Source organism: Phyllostomus discolor, chromosome 6 (genome assembly GCF_004126475.2).
Source record: "Phyllostomus discolor isolate MPI-MPIP mPhyDis1 chromosome 6, mPhyDis1.pri.v3, whole genome shotgun sequence".
Classification (NCBI taxonomy): domain Eukaryota; kingdom Metazoa; phylum Chordata; class Mammalia; order Chiroptera; family Phyllostomidae; genus Phyllostomus; species Phyllostomus discolor.
This window is the reverse complement of record NC_040908.2, coordinates 111893878-111917592: the sequence shown is the minus strand read 5'-3', so window position 1 is coordinate 111917592 and position 23715 is coordinate 111893878. Positions and strand designations below refer to the sequence as shown.

The window sequence follows — 23715 nt, the reverse complement described above, 5'->3', positions numbered from 1 at the left end:
ATATGTATAATATATGTACATATATGATATACATATATTATGTGTGTGTGTGCATGTATATATATATATATATATATATATATATATATATATATACCAGAAATGTAATAGCATTTTTTATTCTGGTCCTAAATTCTTTCTTTTGCAGCTGAGGATGAGCCAATATATAGAAAATGCTTAGATTATTCTTTAAAAATGTTTAATAAGCATTTAAGTATAAATCCTGGTAATAAAATATTTTATATCAATATAACAAGGCAATGAAACAGACTCAATGATTTGAATGGCTTCCACAAATGATTATTAGTTCTATATATATGAATATGCCTCTCCAAAGTGTAGTAAAGTCACCAATCCCAGACTGTTTTAACAAACTGTTATTTAATATAAATGAGAAAACTCCCACCTGAAAAATTAAGTATATATTATGTATAACAACAATAGGAAAAGTTACTATAACAAAAACACATATAATGTTAGTACTATTATAAAAATATGCATATGAATTTAATTCTTGAAAAAATACCCTTTAAAATATTATTAGTATCTCCATTTTAACAATGAGGAAACTGAGGCACAAAGAAACCAAGTAACTTGCTGTCATGTAGCTAGTAAGTTCCAGAGCAAGGAGTCTAGTTTGGATCCATGACCTAGACCAACTGTATATTATTATAGAACCAACCTCTATGAAGGCTTGATTGAGAACTTCTTGTGTGTGTATGTTTTTTGAAAATGGAATAGAATAAATGTTGCAATGAGATAGTGTCCTGTTGAGAAAAAAGTTACTTCTCCAGACTTAAGTTATATAGCATGGGGGCAAAAGTAGGTTTACAATTGTGAGTACATGAAACAAAACTTATTATTTTTTAAGTATTGTATTGTTTATGCTACTACAGTTGTCCCAATTTTTCCCCTTTTGCCCTCCTCCACCCAGCCTGCCCCCCTATTCCTACAATCTTCACATTGTCATCCATGCACAGGTATTCTTGTTAGTATTTATGAACTACTGGATTATTTTCCATGTGAACTGCAAACCTACTTTTGCCCCACTCTGCATTTAACCTATAACCTTCACCTCTCTGTTTTTGTTTGTTTCCTTTTTTTACTAGAGGAATTAAGTGGTCTGATGTTCTTTACCATCAGAACAGGAAAAAGGGAACTAGCAGGAGAAGCCAGTGTCCTTTTGTAGGGAGTTCAGTGTTCGTGGACAGGCTGTATTCCTTTCATTTGCCTTCCTATGGGTTTGGGAAAATTCAGTGGGTTTCTTTGGCTGAAGGCAAAAAGGGTCACTCCATGAAAAGTGTTTATAAAAGTTGTGCTGTTCTAGGAAGGAAAAACTAGCATCTCTCTCCCAGGTGCATGTCCACTTAGCTGTGGAGTCTACTGACTTGCCCTGTTTCTGCTGAGGTTGGAAAAGAACTCCAGGGAGAGAGGAGGCAAGGATTATCTCCGGTAAGTTCCACCTGGGAAAGAGGGCTGCTGCTTGTGCTTGCAAGTCTTGTATCTGAAGCTGCTGAGGACAGATGAGAAAGGAAAGTTATAGTGAAAGACTGCTGCAGCTTGGATTAAAAAAATGGTGAGCACATCAGCAGACTACAGTGTGCTACCACCAGGGTTTTGTGGAAAAGGCAGCTGAGTCGCCCAGGGCACCACAGAGCTGTAGGAGTTATTTGGATCTCAGCACCAGTGCATGTCTGGTTCTCCACCCACCCAGACTACATCACGAGGGACAACAAATGCAAAGTAGAATGATAAGGAATGCCATTTCTCTTTTCCTCCTTTTTGCTCCAATGTTACCAAAAGATAAATCTGAGAGAAAGAAAGGTTTAGAACAGCCATTTTCAACAAGTGCGCTGCAAGAACTTTTAAAACATGCAAGACCTCACTATTTAGTCAGGGGCACTGATCTCTTTTCCCTTAGATTGTCAAATAAAAAAATGACAACAGCCAACACAATGGTCCAGTGTGAATGAATCAAAATTATATATTTTTTGTCAGATAGATAAAATATATATTTTTGATATACCACAGAATTTTAGTAATTAGTTTTTGTGTGACACAAGATGAAAAAGGTTGAAAATTTCTGATCTAGATGGTGGTATGAGAGAGATAGAGAGAGCAGACAGCACTTCTATCAACTCCAGAATACTTTGGTAAAACTCAAAACATAATTATGTTGGAAGGAGGGACTGAAGACTGAATAAAGTATAAGATTTTAGGAAAAGACTACTAAATAATAAAGTTAGAGATTCTCAGTGAAATGCCACTAAGGGAGACTAACTGGGAAATAGGATTAAACAAAACATAGCTGGTAATAGATATGGGAAAAATAAAATAATTTTTATATATTAACTAATTAAATGTTCTCAATGAAACCAGTTTCAATTATAAGGCAAGTGGGAGAAATATTAGGCACTTACCCCCAGCCCCTTAGGCTTTTATCTGATTGGGAAATTTAGAAATACAAAATACTAAGTCCTCTACATGTAAGCCTGTCCAGCCAATGTCTCCATTCTCATCTCCACTGACTCACACACCCTATGCCTTGGCACTGGATCACTCAATGGTCTTTTGTTTATTATATTTTTTCCATTATCATTTAGCCCTGTGATACTCCCCCTCACCATCACAATCACCACAGCGTTGTCCATACCTATGAGTCCTTTTTCCTTTTGGCTTAATCCTTCCATCCCCTAACCTCATCCCCACTCTTTAGCTGTCATCTTGCTCTCTATCTATGAGCCTGTCTCTGTTTTGTCTGTTAATTCAGTTTGTTCATCAGATTCCACACATGAGTGAAATCATATGGCATTTATTTTTCTGTCTTATTTCACTTAGCACTCCTTAACCCATAATGCTCTCCAGGTCCACCCATATTGTTGCAAAGGGTAAAATCTTCTTTGTTTTTTGTGGCTGTGTGGTATTCCATTGTGTAAATATCTCATAGTTGTTTTATCCACTCATCTACTGATGGACATCTGGGCTACTTCCATAGCTTGGAAATTGTAAATAACGCTGCAATGGACATACAGGTGTTTATGTTTATTTGAATTCGTGTTTTGGGTTCCTTTGGATATATTCCTAGAAGTGGGATTGCTGGGTCAAAAGGAGGATCTATTTTTAATTTTTTGAGGAATCTCCACACTGCTTTCCACAGTGGCTGCAAGAATCTGCATTCCCACCAACAGTGCAAAAGGGTTCCCCTTTCTCAACATCCTTGCCAACACTTGTTTGTTGATTTATTGATGATAGCCTTTCTGGCATGTGTGAGATGATATCTCATAATGGTTTTAATTTGCATTTCTCTGATGATTAGTGATGTTGAACATCTTTTCATATGTCTATTGGCTATCCACATGTCCTCTTTGGAGAACTGTCTATTCAGGTCCTTTGCCCATTTTTCATTGGATTTTTTTGTTGTTGAGTTTTGTAAGTACTTTATAAATTTTGGATATTAACTTCTTATCAGATGTACCAGTGAATAGGTTCTCCCTTTCTGTGGGTTGTCTTTATATTTTGTTGATGTTTTCCTTTGCTGTGCAAAAGTTTTTGATAGAGTCCCATTTGTTTATTTTTTCTTTTGTTTCCCTTTCCTGGGGAGGTATATCTGATAAAATATTGCTATGAACAATGTCCAAGATTTTGTTGCCTATGTTTTCTTATAGGATTTTCATGCTTTCAGGTCTAATATTTAAATCTTTGATCCATGTTGAATTTATTCTTGTGTGTGGTGAAAGAAGGTGGCCTAGTTTCATTTTTTCTGGATGTGTATGCCCAATTTTCCCAACATCATTTATTGAAGAAAACTACCTTTAGCCCATTGCATGTACTTGTTTCCTCTGTCAAATATTAATTGACTATAAGGGTGTGGGTTTATTTCCAGGCTCTCTATTCTGTTCCATTGATGTATATGTCTGCTTTTATGCCTGCACTATGCTGCTTTGATTACTATGGCCTTATAGTATAGTTTGATGTTAGGTAGAGTGATTCCTCAAACTTCGTTCTTTCTCAGGATCACTGTTGCTCTGCAGGACCTTTTGTGGTTCCAAATAAATTTTTGAAATATTTGTTCTAGTTCCATGAAATATGTTACCAGAATCTTGACAGGAATTCTGTTGAATCTATAGATTGCTTTGGGGAGTATGAACACTTTATTCATGTTTATTTTTCCTATCCATGAACACAGTATGTGCTTCCACTTATTTGTATCTTCTTCAATTTCTTTCTTCAGCATCATAATTTTCCAAGTATAGATCTGTTATATCCTTGGTTAGGATGTGGCCGTATTTATGTACATGCTCTTTCTTGTGCTCAGAGTTCCCCTCTTTCTAATGTCTGTGAAGCAAATATCTATAGATGCTTCAGTTCTCAGCTCAAGAGTTTTATCTTCTCTGAAACCATCCTGACCTGCTCCTCCCTCCCTCTCTGGTACTCATTCTCTGCCAGATATCCTTCCTGAATCCTTCATAAATCCCTCACGTGTATTTTCTGTGAGATGCTCATGCTGAATTACAAGTATGTGTTTGTACTTCTGTCACTCCTACTAAACAATGAGCCCTCTAGAGGGAAAGAAGAGATCTTGACTTGTCAAAACTATTACATAGTGCAGTGTTTGGAATATAACATGAGATTCATAGATATTTGCTGAGAGGGAAGAAGTGAGAATGAAAGTGATGAGGCTGTACAGTTTACTTCAAGAGAAGGCTTTGTTGTGTTCTTATCTTACCCTTCCAGTGAGATGGCCCGCTGGAGAGTCACTGAAGGCTGGCGGGTTGCAGTGCTGTGTTGGGAATGACTGCAAGAAAGAAAAATGAATGTGGACCATGAATGACTTCACACATTCAAATCAGTCCTATTGTCAATAAAAGAACCAGTCTTGAAAGAAATACATTAAAGATTAAATCACTGTTCTTTTGGTGATAAGTAGAATCCTCCCAAATAAAACATTCTACCTGATAAGGTGTAATTATTTCTATATAATTTGGTTTCCACAAAAACAAATTTCATTATGATGCAATGTATTATTTTTTTAATGCAGAACATTTTTTTCTAAGCAAAATTTTAAAAAGAACAAATTTGCAAATTGGGGTAGTATTTAACTCATATAAATTTGTTAGTTTAAATTTGTAACACTTGTATAGTTAATAACAATTCAGTTGTTGGATAAACACAAAAACTTAAAAAGTTTTTGTTTCAGTTGCATATCAATCTTAGAATTTAATGAATTCCATATTTTGTTTTGGTTGTATGGTAACAAGCAAGGATTGATTTTGCCAATAAATGGTTGCAACAAAAATTATAATATCTAACATTTATTGAGCACTTACATTGCCTGAGTGACTTTTCTAAGTTTATGTGTTTATACCTTTTATATCTCACAACCCTACGAGGTATGTACTGCCCCACTGAACAGATGGGAATATCTGTTCAGTGGGGCAGAGAAGATGAAGTACAGAGAGGTTTAGAAATGCACCCATAGTCGTCTGGTAAATACCTGTGATTGAAATGGTATCTAGGCTGTCTGACTCTAGAGCCATTATTTTAAACCATCATATTATATTACCTTCCAAATATAAGAATTGTTCAAGTTTATAAGAACTTGCCTCACAATCTCAGAATTTTCTTTAATTAGAGATAAAGGAATATTTTTATCTGAGATATGCACAGTGACAATCCAACAGCAAAAACCAAATGTATTGTGGGTTCCTATGTGTTAAAATGTATAATAAAACATACTTTGGTGTGTAATTTTAGCTTAGTATTAGTTTAATATTTTAGTTGTGAATACGTGTACATACAAATACATTTATAAAGAGAAACTCAACTGAAATCTTTGCAGAATATGACATTCATTTATAGCTCTAGGATTTCTCAGCATCTGCTCTGAAAACACTGGCTGACACAGAAAGCCACACTGTAGATTATAGATTTTCATTTAGAACCTTGGTCATTAGGGATAAGAAGAGGTGGCTTTCTGTGAATAGCATTTGGTTGTGACACGAATGGCATTTGTAGCTGATTAGAGGGAGTAGAATTTTGGGTCCTCAGGTAAACACTAAAGAATGCTCTTTTGTAAGTTAAAGGTTGTATCCTTTGCTTCCTGGCATTTCTCACAGTGCCAAGCATCACATATGTTCACTGGACATATTTTGATAGACCAACTAAAAAGTAGCATAACATTCAGGAGCTGGCCACATAGCCATGGCCTGAGTTCTAATCCCAGTTCCACTTGCAATGTGACCTTGCTCAAGTTACTTAAAGTTCTCTGAATGTCAGTTTCTCATCTGTAAGATTTGGATATAATAATATCTTTCTCATGGAGCTGTTATAATGATTCAATGAATTAAGTGTTTTGAACAGTGCCTGTTACATGGTAATGAAAGCTACATAAATGTTTATTAAATAAATAAACTAATATGATTTTGCAGTGTGTAATTTGAAATGTTTGGAACCAAATAAAAATTATTATTTAGATCACTACAGTTGGCCATATAGTCAGTACTACAAGATACATACTTTTGAGCATAGCTTTCATGATTAACATTAAATAGAAAATAAATTTCTATTGCAAAACAAGAAATTAATGGAAATCAAAATAAGAGACACAAATTCACCCATAATTCCATTGGCTTGTCCGACACTTTACAGAATTATCTAATTTAATTCTTTTAGCTGCCCTATAAGGTAAGTATGAGTATCCCCATTTTATGTATAAGAAAACAAAACGTATAGAACTTAAATAACTCGTCAGAAATCAATAGTCTGCAAATAGGGAACCAAAATTGAAAGTAAAGCCCTTCTTGTTGCCAATTGTGTGTACTTTGCTCTCTGTGCTACTGACTCTATGTGTTTGATAGCATTTTGTGTATGCACAAAACATACATAACTACATATCTTACATTTTCCCCTTACATTATAATTTTACTATTTCTGATAGGGTCTCCATAATTATTATTTTGGAGTTATATGATGTTATTTCCTATGAATATATAATTTAACTACCATTTAATGGTTAGATATTGGATTATTCCCATTGCTTCAGTATTGTAAACAATGATGCAATGAACATATTGATAAATTACTTTTTCTTATTTTATAAATTCTTTCAAATATATTCCTCAAAATAAAAAAAAACACATTTATTAGGTTCTTGATTACTTTTCAAAAGTTTTATACCATTTTATTGTTCTGAAAATACACACACCTACACACACACCAGTTTCACAATAATCTTATAGGCACTGACATCATAACTTTAAAAAAGTTGATAATTTAATCAGTGCAACTTATATCTCTGATATGTATTTCTTTGTTTATTAGTGAGAATGATAATTTTTCCTATATGCTTACCTGCTAATTATATTTTTTTTTGTTTGAACTGTTCAATCCTTTCCTTTACCATTTATCTTTCACTGGTTTAGAAAGTACCAACAGTTCTTGTGTAAAGATCAATGATGCTCACTAAACGAGATTGATGAGTAACTGGAATCCCTGATAGCTTCTTCACCATTAGCTTGGCCCACATAATTAAAACAAAGAAATATTCAGTAATCTCACTTTACTTATCACTACTTTATACTAACTACTTTATTATTCTGCCCTAAATTATTCCAACAATGTCCCTCTTAAAGTTTTAGTGATGCTATTAAATGCAAAATGTGCCATGAAGTGCTAGGAGCATTTAACTCCTTTTATATTACTTGTGAAAAGTCAGCCAGTTTCTCCTACCATGAAAATTTGGAACAAGCAGAGACTTTTACAACATGTAATTACCATTTTACTCTACTAAGAAAGTCAAGGTGAATTATCTGACAGTCAAGACCTTTGGATGCAAGGTAATTTTTGTTGTTCCCAGACAATAATGCTTAAGTGGTACTTGCATGGGGAATACTTGCAGTGGGTTTTAGGAGCTGCCTGGTGGTGATAGTAGCTGGCATTTTAAAACAGGTTCTATTCTTTCCATATTATTGACTACATAGGCATAATCTTGCTAGTTCTACCATGACTAACTAATAAATTATAGGTAACCACAGCCTGGTTCTTACACCTCCTCTGGCAGAGAGGCCAACTGGATGGAATTCTAAGAATTGGAGTAGAAATAACCAAAGGAGGAAAACTTAAATGAAGGCTCTAAAACTTAGAGCCTTCTCCTTTGGAGAACTAAGTGCTTGGAATATTCCTTGTCTTAAACAAAACAAAACAAAGCCTATCCATAAATGGCCATCTTCCTCCTCGAATCTGTCATTTATTCTAGACATTGTCAAACACCTCTTCTTTGAAGTATTTTAGGATAAGCCTTCCCACCTCCCCAGCACAGTTGCCATGCTGCTCTGTACTCCAACTTGTTTTCCACACATACACAACAGCATCCAGGGCTAAGAATCACAACTATCTATTTATGTGCCTGTTTTTCCTACTGAGTCATGTGTGCTTGCAGAGCAAGGAGTAGGGATTTTCCATGTAGAGGACCCAAAACAGTCAGTTAGAAAATGCTGAACTCTCACTAATGATTACTGAGAGGTTTTTTTTTTTTCCTCATAAAATACCACCCATTATTTTCATGGTGTATGTCCAAGTTGCATGTCAGTGGCTTTTGAAGATCTTTCTTTAATGAAGATCACTTAATAAAGGAATTTCTCTGTCCTATTTTCACCATCTCATTAGTGAGCCCTGGACTTTTATGAGAATTTAAGTAACAATGAGTGGTGGGTGAGTCAATGAGAATGAGGAAAGTCACAGCACTGATGCTGGGGAAGAGGTCCCTGCCACCTGGTAGAAAACCTGTGGTGTCAACACTGTACCTAGGTAGCCAGGCTGAGGTGTCAAATCAGGTGATTGTAGAGGCTAATTTTACCAAGATTTTTAAGACTTAGAGAGAGGGAACAGCATGATTGCCTTTCTAAATCATGCTGTCATTGAAAAAAATTAAGCCAGAGACAGAGACCAGTAGAGTCTTGTTTCCAATAACTCTTTGATTTTCCAAGTGAAAGACTCCCTACCTGTTGCCTAAGAAAATGACATCTGAATGGTGTTGAGAAGTACATTCCTACTGCTATATTAAATTAAAATTTTTGAGCATCTGAGTTGAAACTGTTTTATTACACATGGAACGCAAAGGTCCTAGCTGGTGGCAATAAATGGCTTTTTAATTTTCTCCATGTCTTAAGCAGTGAGAGGCAGGGTAAGTGGTGCTTCCAAAGTGTGATATGAAAGCTATGTTATTTTAACGGGTAGCACAAAAAGTTTTCTTTGTCTTTTATTAACACACTGATAACAGTAAACTTACTTAATGTGCCTTATAAAGTTTCACCCATCACTAAAATACCTTCCAATGTGTTTTAAATATTCTACTTCATCCTCAACTCACATTTCTAAAGAACTTGCATCTTTTCTTGTCATGTTTAACTCCTCATCACTTTCTTGAGTTCCTATATCTATCATTTATCTTCTCCCTCTTAATATTTCTTTTCTTTTTCTGTCTACTTCCTCTCTATTAAGTACACACATTAAGTTGCTACTACTCTGAAAACAAAAAAAGAGTATGTCTTGTTGGATATCGAACCAGTACCTCAAATACAACATAATTAAACTACTATCACCTTCCTCCATGAAGCTGGATATTCATCATGTTGTTTCACTGTTACTTACCATGAGCCCTCTTATATAATTATTTATGTGTTCTATTTATATCTAACAAATGTTAATTGGGTACTATGTACCAGGGATTATGTTATGTGCTAAAAATGACTCTTTGATTCCTTAATAGTGTAGTACATACTTAATAAATACTTGATCATGAAGATGGTGAAATCAAACAAACCATTTGCTTCCATTTCATATGGAAAACATTTTTTCAGTAAATCTCCAGGTATGTTTGATAGATAAAGCATCTAAGCTGGGTTTGGAGGAGTGTATAAATATTTTAAATGCTGGAAAGGGAAAAGAAGACTTCCTGAGATGCCAGAAGTATATGATCAAGGTCATGGAGGGAGTGGTTTGGCTTGGCAAGAGCAGGGCCAGGTATGAGGTCATGAAGCTGACTAGGGGTAGATGATGAGGAGCACTAAATACCATGCCAAGTGGACTGGACATTTTCAAGGCTGATAAGTGGAAGTGGGGAGTGTGGTCAAGATGGTACCATGTCAGACTCAGAAGGGCAAATCTGAAAATACTCTGGACAATGAAAGGAAGAGGAGCAAATGTATAGGCAGGGAGACTAATGGAAAATGAATAAATACCTATACTTGGATAATAGCAGTAGGGATTAAGAATAGGGAACACAATACAACTGGAGATAAGATACCAAAGAATGAATGACAGAGGTTGTAGATAGTGTACTTTGATCTCCTGAATTGATTCTAGTGATCTGGATGCATAGGCATTTCTTCTGAAAGTTTCAATCTCCTTGTTAGAAGACACCTGCTCTTTCCAGGGTACAGGGATATTTGTGTTCTCTTCTAGAACTTCCAAACAAGCCTTCAAAAGTAGACAGACTTTGATGTTAGAAGGGAGGTGGTGGTGAGAGAAAAATAAATTACATTGTATTATTGACTGAGAGAATAATGAAACTTTTAACAGAACCAAACAGCACATGTGTGGATAGGAAAATACATGTGTAGATAGAAAAATATAATTGAGTTTGGTTTTGTATAAGATTACCTTGATGTACCTGTTATACTTGTGGGAAATATGATCTACAGTGGAGCATCTATAACTACTAAAATGCTCTTTTTCTTTTGCCTGTAGTAACCACTGAATGACAGATAGTTCTTGTATATTTTGTGTATTATAGGCCATTGAGTTGACTCCAACTCTTAGTGACCCTATGAACACATGATGTCTACAGTGTCTTACTCTCAACAGCCCTGTTCAGATCCTGCCTATGAATTCTTTTTAAAAAATATTTTTAAAATTTATTTTTAGAGAGAGGGGAATGAACGGAGAAATGGGAGAGAAACATCAATGCGTGGTTGCCTCTTATGTGCCCTCCACTGGGGACCTGGTCCACAACCCAGGCATGTGTCCTGATGCGAAATTGAACCAGCGACCTTTTGGTTCACAGGCCAGCACTCAATCCACTGACCTCACCAGCCAGGGAGCCTATGAATTCTTTTATGGAATTCATTTCATATTTGGTTTTCTTCTTGTCCTCTTTTGCATCTTTTTCTCCTCAAATAAACATTGCTAACACTTGGTTCTTTCTTTATGAGACAGTTTTTAAGATTCTTAGCCATCTTTTCTTGTATACTCTTAAGTTTGTCTTCTGACTTTTACTTAAATTTCAGAACCTAGGAATGAATTCAGAGTTCCAGATGTGTTCAGAGCAGGGCTGAGAGCAATGAGTAGCTAACTTTCCTCCCTCTGAATCCTTACTTTTGTTAGAGCTGCTGAAGATAACATGGACTTTTAAAATTTGCTGATTTGTTAAGTTTAGGGTTAACCTAAACTCTCATCTATTTTTGACATCAAATGATTCAAAATTAAGTCTATCATGTATTTGTACACCAGGGCTTTGGCAACTCAATATAGTTATTAATATCCACCCTTGTCAAATGTAATGGTATTAATTTTGATCTAGTTTTACAGTTTTTTTAAGTTAACATTGCATCATTAAGTCAACTTAATAAATATTTATTGAGCATCTAATATATGCTAACCATTATAAGACTTATCTCTTTCACCTAGTATTGTATCCTTTTATGTTTTCATGAAAGTTATTAATTATAATAAAAACAAGGACTATGCATTGTAGCAAATCACCACAGGTTTCCGCAAATTTAATAGTTAGTTTACAACTTTCATTGTTGAGAGATCTTAATTAGCATCTTTATACAGATTAACTAATCTTCTCCATTCCCTCAGTGACAGCTGACCAATACCTATAGCAAGTGGGATGCTCATGACTCATATATTTCCAGTGTTTACACATGACTTGTATGCTCATTAAGAATCAGTTGTAATTGTTCTTAAATCTGTCTATTCCATTGTACTCATTTTCATAATTATGTAATTTAATTAAACATTACATAAATGAAACATGAGTATGTACAAAAGAATTATTTATATTAAGAGTAAACTTACAGAGCTAGCAACACTTAAGAATCAATCATACGTGATTATAAACATTGCTGCTAAATTAGGTATGAGAGAGACAGACAACTGTAAAAGTCAGAAAGTATAACAAAATGTGAAATTTTCACTTAGTTTACTTTTAATACTCATCCCAAATTACAGAAATTCAAACTGAAGGGCATGGGTGATAAATTAACAGTGTGCTTTATGCAGGAAAAATGAAGGAAACTTATTAAAAAATTGGATCCAATTCTGGTCTTTTAAATCAATTTACTGTACTAAACATTTTAAAGGAATTGATGTTCAATTTATATGTTGGAAAACATGTCATAAAACTGTGGCTATAAGTTGACAATGCTAGAGAAAATCTTGATCCTAACATATAAAAAATGATAAAGAACATAATGTATTAACTGATCTCAGACAAGTTAAAAGTTTGGTAATTTAAGCAAGACAAGGTATAACTTGGACTAATGAGAATGATTTGTTAAAAATTAAACTTGTGAACAATGAAGAAATCATACATTTTTCAGCAAACAGATGGATATAAATATGAAGAAATATACTACACCAAATTTAGTGCCTCAGATTTCTCATGCCAGAGCAAAGATGCTAGAAATGTAGCTTTTGGTTAAATAGCTTCAGTCAATAGTAATAGCATGGTAACAAAAAAAAATTGGAGAAGCTTTATTGGGAGAAATCCCATTTATTGTTTTACATACTACTAAACATTGATTTTATTGTGCCATGATACAGTTATTTATTTTTAAGTTAAGGTGGAATAATTAAGACACACAAATATTTTTCTATAAATAATGACTGTTGTATGTGATCTTTTGACTAATGAATCAATAACTGGTTCTGGTTGTGTGGGTTATGAGAAGTTCATTGTATGTGTGTGTAACAGGATTATTACCTAGATATTATTTCTTTCTTTATCCTTAAAGAATATCATGGGACACCTAAGAGTCCTGTCACAGAGGAGACCTAGAGAGGTTACATTGTGTGGCTAGAATGTGTTTAAGGTGACATCAGAACACCCAGACAATTCCTAGCCCATGGTTTTCCCTGTCCTGTGCCACTGTTACTTATTCATGCTCTTCTCTGCGACAACAGTGTATTAATGAACACGGTAGCCAAAATCTGTCCATTCTAAAAATCCTGCTCATCACTGTTAAGTAGCTGGCAAACTCTGAAGGTGTACTACAAATGCTGGTCCAATCTCCATGACAAATTTTTTGATTAAAGCAATGATGAGAAATCCCAGTATTTTCCCCTGTGGACTACACCAATTGATAAATGGCTGGTGTTAAAGCCTGAAACAATAGTGGAATATAGTTTTTCAATACAGTAGGCACACCTTTGCCTTTTGACTGTTCATCATTCTTCTCGACTTCTGGAGTACACAAGCTGCATCTAATGCGGCAACCTATGAACATCTATTCGAAAGTTCTGTTCCTCACAGACCATTCTTTATAAACAAAGTAATAAACTGAATTTATAATAGCTTAAAGCAAATATCAGCTAGCACCATGAATGCACTTACTTCCAAAAGGAAAGCCAATTTCAGTTAGAAATTTTACATAAAATATAGGCAAGTACTATGGAATGCACCAACAGTTAGAGAATTTGGAATGGGAAGGTTTTTGTATACCTGTTGGGATGCTAAGCATTTAATTACTATGACCTGGGGTGTTCCTTCATTTCACACAGAAAACAGGTTTTTCAGGATAACACTTTCTGGTTTTTATTCTTTGCAACATCTGGGAAGCAGAGTTGTATAGACAAAAGAATAGAAGTACGGAAGTCAGAAATGCAGCTTTTCTCATTGTGCTCCTAATGAGAGCTCAATGGCTTGAGATAAGTAACCTAACTTACCTACTTTGTTTTGATTTTTTCTTCAGTCTTAAGAGGAAACAATTACTTATGCCCACCACATCTGCTTTATTGATGGAAAACAGATGCTCATCCACTTACAATGGGGTTATGCCCTGAGAAATCTATTATAAGTTGAAAATATTGTAAGTCAAAAATGCATTTAATATATCTATCCTATTGAATATCATAGCTTAGCTTAGCTTACTTGAAATGTGCTCAGAACACTTATGCTAGCCTACAGTTGTGAAAAATTGTTTAATACAAAGTATAAACTCTAGAGTATTGGTTATTTACCCTCATGATTATGTGCCTGACTGGGAGATGCCACTTTCTGCCACTGCCCTGAATCATGAGAAAGTATCTTACTGTATATTGCTTGCCTGGAAAATGATCAAAATTCAAAATTTGAAGTATGGTTTTTACTGAAGGAGTATCATTTTTCATACCATCAAAAAGTAGAATAATCATAAGTCAAGCCATGGCAGTCAGGGACCATTTATAGTATGATAGGGAAGGATCATGAGCTTGAGAGTTGGTGGCCTTGGGTTAGGGGTTTCCTACCCTTCCTAATTCAGTACTTGACCACTGCAAAAAACAAACACTCTCATATCCACTCCTGTCTTCAGTGTAATATAGGTAATAGTGCCTTGTTACAGATTGCCCTGAAGGGAAAAATAAAGCAACATATATGAAAGGAATTTTGTAAAATGTGAAGCATGGGGAACAGTAAATAGAAATTACTTCCCACAGAGGCAGTATAATTTGGTTATGAGGTGTCTGAAACTAGTGACCTAGACTTGAACTAACCAATGAGGCTAAGGAAGAAAAACATGGCTAGAGTTAAGATATATCAAGGAAATGGAATCTATAGGATTTGGCAATTACGTGTGGGTAATAAGTGAGGAGTCTGGGATAACTTCCATGTTTCTGGCTGGGATGACTGAGTCAATAATGGTACTCAAGCTGAGAAAAGAATATGAGAATAATTACAGATTTGGGAGGAATATAATTATTTTAACATTGTATATGGTAAGTTTCTGGGAACTTGTGTGGCATTAGAGATGTCTCATAAGATAGATATTTATCAATGTCCAATTTCAGGATAGAGTTATGGTATGACAAAGTACATTCTGAAGTCAACACAGTATAGATGTATTTAAAGTCATGGGTATTCCTGGACAGATTATGATAAAAAACTGAAAGTTGAGATGGGGACCCGGGGATAACCAATATTCTAAGGTGCACAGAGAAAGCTAAACCTGGAAAGAAAACTAAGAAGGTGTGAGTAGAGAAATAGAAGTAAAATATGAGGTTATGTTAGCTAACAATGGAAGCAAGGGGAGAGTTTCAAGGAGAGTTTGGTCAATAGCTATCAAAGACCTTAAAGGGCTTAATCATGGAACAGAGGGAAAACTGGTCACTGGAGTTTGGATTATATTCCTGAGGCAAAGAGGAGGTCATGAACAATTTAAAGTAATTATTAAAACAGTCACTTTTGTAGTTTGGAATGAGTCCTCCATGATCCCCAGATATATAAAACACCTAGAGAAGGGTTAAAGAAAGCCAAGGACCTATATGAGGAAGCTGATCTTAAGAAGACTGGGTGTGAATACCAGTTTTCTGTCCTAGTATCACTAGAAGCCAGTCCTCAGAGAATCTTTCTGCAGAGCAAATAGAATATTTACCTTTCCCATCTCAAACCAGGATATACAGCAAGGTAAACAAACAAAATGTAGACTTGTGCCTCCTACCATGATGCTGAGTTCCATTTCTAATGAATTGTTCTTATTCTATAATTTAGTTGCCTTATTGATTTTCACATAGACAACTGGACATCCAAATAAATGCGGGTTGCTTGGCTTAGTGATATCTACTAGTTTGTATAAGGGTCATAATATAGTCCAGGTGTGCAGCAAAAGAGAAATTGCTTCACTTGATATTTGGAGACTGAATCCTCCTCACAATGCTCACTGGAGAGAATTTGTCACCATCTTTGCACTAATAAGTGAAGTTAGTAAAAATGCAAATTGTTAATTTCCTTCCATTCTGCACAATTTATATGCCCAAGTAAGAACTGCCTTTCTGATATTCTTCCTTGTCTGAATACATTCGATGCAGCCATGTGGTCACGGGTTCCACAAAGCTTCTACTTATTACCAGAACTAAAAATCTGGACATTGAAACCCAACATGATATAATGTAGTACTTTCCAAGTCTCTTAATGTAGATTTTAATTTGGTTAGTGAATGGAAACTAGGTATTAGCAGTAAAACTTTTCTGTTTAAATAAATGCCTGCTTTCCTTAGGGATTAATTTCCAGGGCAAGGCCATTTTTTTAAAGTCTTTTAGGCTATGACAAACTTGATAATATTGAGCATTTATGGTCATTGGGCTATCAATGTAAGAAAAATATCAAATGTAAAATATCAATGTAAGGAAACCTTCAAAACACTAAAATGCTTTGCTTTGAATCTTAGTAACACTCTCCCAAATGAAGGAAACTAAATATTTATCCTCATTAATGAAAAATGTCTGTCTCTTGGCAACTAAATTGAATGTGAGTTATAACTGCATCAAGATACAAGTGAGAGAGAGGATTTGAAAGGGCATAAATTTTTAAATCTTTGATAGTGTTCTTTTTCACATTTCTTAAGATTTGCAAAGGATTTTTTAAAAAATCACCTCTTTATAAAAGGCCAAAAGTTTTAGAATAGTTCATTAACACATTAGAATGCTCACACATCAAATCAATTCTCTGTACCCCAATTTTCCAATCGCCTCATCAGCCAACACTCAGTCAACAGTATTCACAGTATGCAAAACACTATGCCTGATGTCATGAGAAAAAAAGGCTAAATCAAAGATTATTATTTTCAAGCATTTATAATGTAACCTGGAGAAAGGACATAAGTCCACTCAGTTGTTCATTTTTATTCATTCTCTCTCAGTCTGCCTTTTGGTAAAGAGCAGCACTGCTGACCTACTTGTTTAGTTCAGGATTTTTATTGGTTCTTCAGTTCCAATCACCACACCATAATACTCTGCAACCAATTCATTAAGCTCTTTTGCTTCTGCCACAAAAATGTATCCCACCTCAGCAGTGCTACCATTCTAATGGAGAAAACACCTTTGCTTGGTAGACTATTACAACAGCCTCCCAACTGGCTTTTCTCCTGTCCTGCTATACACATTTCTCTTAGTGGCTTATAAGAGTTTTTAAAATCAGAAAATAAGATCATATAGACCCCAAAGAGTTCTGATTATAGTTAGAATAAAATTCACGGTCACTTACAGGGCTATAAGCTCCTACTGTCACTGTCTGCCTTTCAGTGCTCATTGCTCAACACTCTGTCCACCACTCCCCAAGACTCAGATGTCTTGACCTTCTTCCTGACTCTCAGATATTCTCACTAGTTTCCCTCTAAGAACATCTGCACTGACTGCTTGCTTTGCCCTAGGTCTTTTTATGGACAGCTTCCTCTCATTCAGGTCTTAAGTAAAAGGTTACTCCCCAGAGAGGCCTTCCATGGTCTTCCAGCTAAAGGCACGGCACTCTTATCTCAGACAATAAGCAGCCTCTTACACCAATTTATTAACTCCATAGCACTTGCACTTATTACTCACTGAAATGATCTGTTTATTGGTTCATTTCTGTATTTACTGATATTCTCTCCCTTTGAGAGCATTGCTTCCATAAGAGGAAAAAGGAACATACACATTCACACAACATACACACAAGAGGGAACCCCCTAAAACCTGGAATATATTTATTAAAAATGGTATATTTATTCTTACATCTTTAAACTTTAGTCACCTTCAAAGTACTCTCCATCTGATCCAATACACCTATCAAGACATTTTTTTTCTACTGCTCAAAAGTATTTTTGAACCTGTTGATTTTGATGCCTTTTAGTGCATCTGCCATTTTTTGTTTCACATTTTCCACATCAGCAAAATGTTTCCCTTTGAGGACTTTTTTTTCATCCAGGGAAACAAACAAAAAAGTCACTGGGGTTGAAATCAGGTGAATAGGGAGGGTGGGGCAGGGGGGTCATGCAGTTTTGATCAAAAACTGCTGAACATTCATGATGTGGGTGGGTGTACTCATAAATCACCCATTATGAAATGAGCAAGCGCATCGAAAAAGTCCTAAAAAAAATTCACTGAACACAAACATAGTTTCTCACAACAACACCAGCTGGCACACTGATACAGATGGGTTCCTAGAGCAGGCACCTATAGGGGGAAGCTTGTGCTACAAAGATAATTCTTGGTTTTTTTTTTTTTTTTGGTCTCCCCCGTGTATATGACTACTGAATAAAAGATAGAGCAAGAAAGATATATAAACTCACACTTAACCTAGCTCTATTTAGATAGGGGAGACTAATGAACTTATTCAGGATTTCCTGATGCCCTAATTTAAATCACAGTTTCACTAATGATACAACTGGCAAGGATTTACAGAGAAGTAATGCAAGTCAATGCCAGAAAGACAAACAATACAATTAAGAAATGGGCAAAAAACCAAGTGTCACAGGTTCAATTCCCAGTCAGGGTACATGCCTGGGTTGCAGGCCACAGCCCCCAGCAACCACACATTTCTCTCCCTCTCTCTCTCTCTCTCTCCCCCCCCTTCTGTCTCTAAAAATAAATAAATAAAATCTTAAAAAAAAGAAATGGGCAAAAAACCTGAATACACACTTCTCCAAAGAGGACATACAGAGGCCCCACAGACATATAAAAAAAACAATCAACATCACTAATCATCAGAGAAATGCAAATTAAAACCTCAGTGAGATATCACCTTACACTTGTCTGAATGGTTACCATCAATAAGTCAACAAACAAGAAGTGCTGGTGAGGATGTGGGGAAAAGGGAACCCTAGTACACTGTTGGTGGGAATGCAGTCTGGTGCAGCCACTATGGAAAACAATATGGAATATCCTTCAAAAATTAAAAATGAAACTCCTTTTTAGCCCAGTGATTCCACTGCTGGGACTATACCCCAAGAATCCCAAAACATCAAAAATACATTCACACCTATGTTTATAGCAGCACTATTTACAATAGCCAAGGTTTGGAAACAGCCTAAGTGCCCATCGGTAGATGAGTGGATAACAAAAATGTGCTATATTTACACAATGGAATATTATGTGGCAGAAAGAAGGAAGGAACTCCTACCCATTGCAACAGCATGGACAGAACTGGGGAAAATTATGCTAAGTGTATTAAGCCAGTCAGTGAAAGAAAAATATAACAAGATCTCACTTACATGTGGAATCTAATGAACACAATAACTAATGAGCAAAATAGTAACAGAAGCTTAGATATATAAAACAGATGTACAGCTGCTGGGAAGGAGGGCATGTGAGATGGTAAAGTGATTAACCAAAGAACATTTATGCACAAACCGTGGACAAGGACAACAATAATGTAATTGGCTTGGGGAGCAGAGAGGATGAGGCTAGGTGGAGGTGAAGAAAGGGAATAAAAATGGTGTCAACTGTAACAGTGTAAACAACAGAAAGAAAATAAAAAAAATAAATCAAAGGTCATTATTTCAATATCACTTAATTTGTGCTGTGTATCTTCCTGCAGTCATGCTCTCTTATCCCATTTCCCAACTGTCTTGGTTCTGTGAATTACCTAAGAACCATGTGTTGACTGTATTGCAGAGGGATTGTCCAGAAAACCCTTACTGGGGATTATTGTGTTCCTCAACTTTATGTCACACCTTATATTGAGTGTGCCATTTGTTTCTCAATGCTCCAAATCCTTTTATCCACCTCCAAATTTTATCAAGGCAAATCCTTATTCACCTGTACACTCATTCAACCAATATTTACTGAGCATCATATATGTGCCAGGCAATAACCCATTCCCCAATTCACTTTACTTAATCCTCCACCTCATATTTACTAAATTATTCTTGTTGCTTTCTTGTAACAGTCCACATTTGGTCACTAACAATTCTGTGTATACTATAAGTCAGCACCATGCTAGACATTATAAGAAATACAAGTAGGAAGCAAGGCCAGTTCCTGTCATCAAGGATCTTACAGTTTACACAGATTGGTAAATTATCAACTAACCAACTATAGCAAAAAAAAAAAAAATAGACTGAGCATTATAACAGGGGAGATCTCACTCTAGCCTAGAAGTTTATAGAGGTCTAGAAAATGAGTGGGAAATGGTAATTTTTAAAGGATTTTTTGTTTGTTTACCCTAAAATTTTGAGAAAGCCTGTCCTTTGATTTTTTTTTTTTGGTGTGTTTTTCTTCTGGGCTTTCACATTTCTAAATATTTCAATGGGATCATTTTATAAATAAGACAAGTTATGCATGTATACCTGTATTGGAAATATTAGGTTACTAACAACTATTATCTATTTAACACACCAATGGAAATATCCATTAGGTAAGCAGCAGAACTTTAGAACCAGGTGTCATTTCCAAGGGTCTTTTAGGTTGAGAAAACTTCAGCTATTTTCTTTGTACAGGAGGACCATTTAAACATGACATTTGATAACTAGAAAAAGCCCCAAAGAAAGCCCTAAGATGATATCAAGAGCCACTGTCCTGCTATGTTTTTTTGTCCAGCTTGCTGCCATTTATTCTTCAGGACTTAATCGCATGCAGCCCCAGACTGGAAATATTTTCCTCAGCTTGGTCTCCCCTGTACTGCAGCATACACTGTTGAGGCACTTCCCACACTACAGTGAAGCACCGTTTTAACAATGGCTATTTCTCTAGATAGACTGTGAGCTCCATGAAGGCAGTAACTATGGGGAAATAACCTCAGTAGCCCCTCAAGTACATGCCAACACAGTTCCTGTCCATTGGACTGAGCACTGCAATGCTTATTATGCTATTTCCACAGGGATCCCAAAGCAAAAATATTCAACTTTGTCACAAAAAAATTTTGTGATTACGTTTAATGAAAGCCTAAATAAATATACCTGGTTTTTATGTTTATGTGTAAATACCCTTGACAAAAGTGGAAAATGAAAATTTATTCCCTAATAGACCATCTCAAATTCATGAAAAAGGACAATGTAAATAAGGAAGGGACCTATTTATTGTTGCTTAAGGAACACAGTGGTGAATCTTAATTTTGGGATAAAATATGTGGTGGAATTTAATATATGAATATTAAATAAACAAATAAATAAATAATTTTTTTCTGCTCCAATGAACTTGTATCTTATTGGAAATATTGAGTTAAAATGGCAGTCATAAATGTTACAGAGGTACAAGAATTAAGCAATCAGCCATGGCCGAGCCTTGCAGGGTTTACTGCTGCCTACGACTGCTGCTGCTTAAACAAGGCTGAAAGTCATCAGTGCAGCTGGGCATGAAATTACAGGATCCTAATCTGCCCACATGGAGATGCTCACTGTCATTAGAGTCAAATGTCATTTCAAAGTTAGTTTTGTGAAAGATGGAACAGCCATATTTACTTTGGTTAAACAAAAAAGAAGAAATAAAAACAGTTTGATTCTATAATGAATTCTGAATATGTCCTCTAACAACTGGTAGTTTTCATGAATTAATGAATATTAAAAATACAAAAATTAATCCACAAAAGACAAATTTATAGCCATAAAATAGATTGGTAATTGTCTGGGGCTAGGGTAGAAATGGGAATTAATTGTAAACGGGTGCGAAGGATCATATTGGGGCATTGAAAATGTTCTAAAAATGATTTATGGTAATGGTTACAAGACTGAATAAAGGCACTAAATTTTAGTAAATTATATGCTTAAAATGGATGAAGTTTGTAATATGTAAAATACATCTCAGGAAATTGTTAAAAAAGTTTAGGGTAAAATACAAATCTTGAAAAGTATAGCACAAAACTTAAAAAATGATGTGTTATTAAGCACTTATTGTAATTTTTTCCTTTTTATATTTTATTTTTCAATTGCAGTTTACACTTAATATTATTTTCTTTTAGTTTCAGGTATACAACTCAGTGGTTAGACAATCATATGCTTTATAAAGTAATCCCCCGATATTTCAACACCCACCTGGCACCATACATAGTTATTATAATAGTATTGATTGTATTCCCTATGCTGTACTTTACATTTCTGTGACTATTTTGTGATTACTAATCTGTACTTTTCAATCCCTTCACCATTTTCACTGAGCCCCTCAACCCCCTTCCTCTCTTGCAAACATCAGTCTATTCTTTGTATCTATGAGTCTGTTTCTGTTTTGTTTGTTCACTTATTTTGTTCTTTAGATTCAACATATAAGTGAAATCATGGGGTATTTGTCTTTCTCTGACTGACTTTCACTGAGCATAATAACCTTTAGCTCCATCCATGGTGTCTCAAATGGCAAGATTTCATCCTCTTTCATGGTTGAATAATATTCCATTGTTACATATGTTCCACTGTTTTTTTTATCCAGTTATCTATTGATGTGCACTGTGGTTGCTGCCATATATTGACTATTACAAATAGCACTGCAATGAATATAGGAGTGGATATATCCTTTTGAATTAGTATTTTATGTTTCTTACTTTTATAATTTTTAAGTTCTAAATTTTTAGTGTTTTTACTAAACTTTTGATCTTATCCCACATAAGTAGAAAGCATTACCTTTTAAAAAATTATTAATTAATTCTTAGAGAGAGGAAAAAGGAGGGAGAAAGAAAGGGAGAGAAACATCGATTAGTTGCCTCTCACATGCACCCCAACCAGGGACTGGGCCAGCAAACCAGGCATATGACCTGGATGGGAATCAAACGGGTGATCTTTTGTTTTGTGGGACAATGCCTAACCAATTAAGTCATACTGGTCAGGGCAAGCATTACCTTTTATAGCAGGCTGACTACCTGACAATGACATTCATGTTTAGTCATATTTTGTTTCTGCCATTGAAATCAGAGAAGAGGTTTGTTCAGAAGATTCACAAAATGCAGACCAGTAAGGCTAAATTCATTCTGAAGGGGCATCCATCATTATGTGGTGATATCAGCTACTATCTGGCCTTTGGTCAATTCCTTGTATCTGTGCCACAGATGATTTATAACTGTTGGTTTTGAAGCTTTGTGGCACAGGAAAATATTAACAAGCAAATGGGAAAAGAAACAAAAATGCAAAAACACAGATTCAAAGGGAAGGACATAAACTTTCCTTAAGGAGATAGGGTTTTGTTTTTCCATTCCTTTAACTACCTCTTTGAATATAAACTGATATTTAAGTAAAACTACCAGGCCCAAAATTATACCTTATTTAAAATATTTAAAATGTTAATTGTTGCTTCAAACTTTTATTTCTTTGAGCCTCTATTCACCAAATTAGACTTTAAAATTTACATGAATATTGAAATACCAGTTGCCATTATATTAATATTTGACAAATGAGGCAAGAATATTCAATGGGGTAAAGACAGTCTAGTCAATAAATGGTGGTGGAAAAACTGGACACATACATGCAAAAAAAAAAAAAAGAAACTTGACCAACTTCTTACACTATATATAAGTATAAACTCAAAGGGGATTAAAGAGTTAAATATTAGACTAGAAACCATAAAATCTTGGAGAAGACTTAGTAAAGTCTAAGACATTTCTCATAGTAATATTTTTTTCTGATATATCTCCACAGGAAAGGCAAACGAGAAAAAGATAAACAAATGGGTCTACATCAAACTAGAAAGTTTTGTACAGCAAAGAAAACCATCAACAAAATGAAAAGACAACCAAGTGAATGGGAGAACACATTCATCAATGATACATTGGATGAGAGGTTAATA

At 35.2% G+C, this 23715-nt stretch overlaps 1 protein-coding gene across 23 annotated transcripts in view; it reads right to left on the bottom strand.

Moving 5' to 3' along the window:
* The window catches only part of DLG2 (discs large MAGUK scaffold protein 2), a 1904207-nt gene that overhangs the window by 393794 nt on the left and 1486698 nt on the right, over positions 1–23715 (bottom strand). For all 23 annotated transcript variants that reach the window (XM_036030125.1, XM_036030122.1, XM_036030121.1 and 20 more), the window contains one exon: positions 4727–4795. In XM_036030125.1, coding sequence (XP_035886018.1) covers positions 4727–4795 — 69 coding nt within the window. The remainder of the gene's footprint in view (positions 1–4726; positions 4796–23715) is intronic.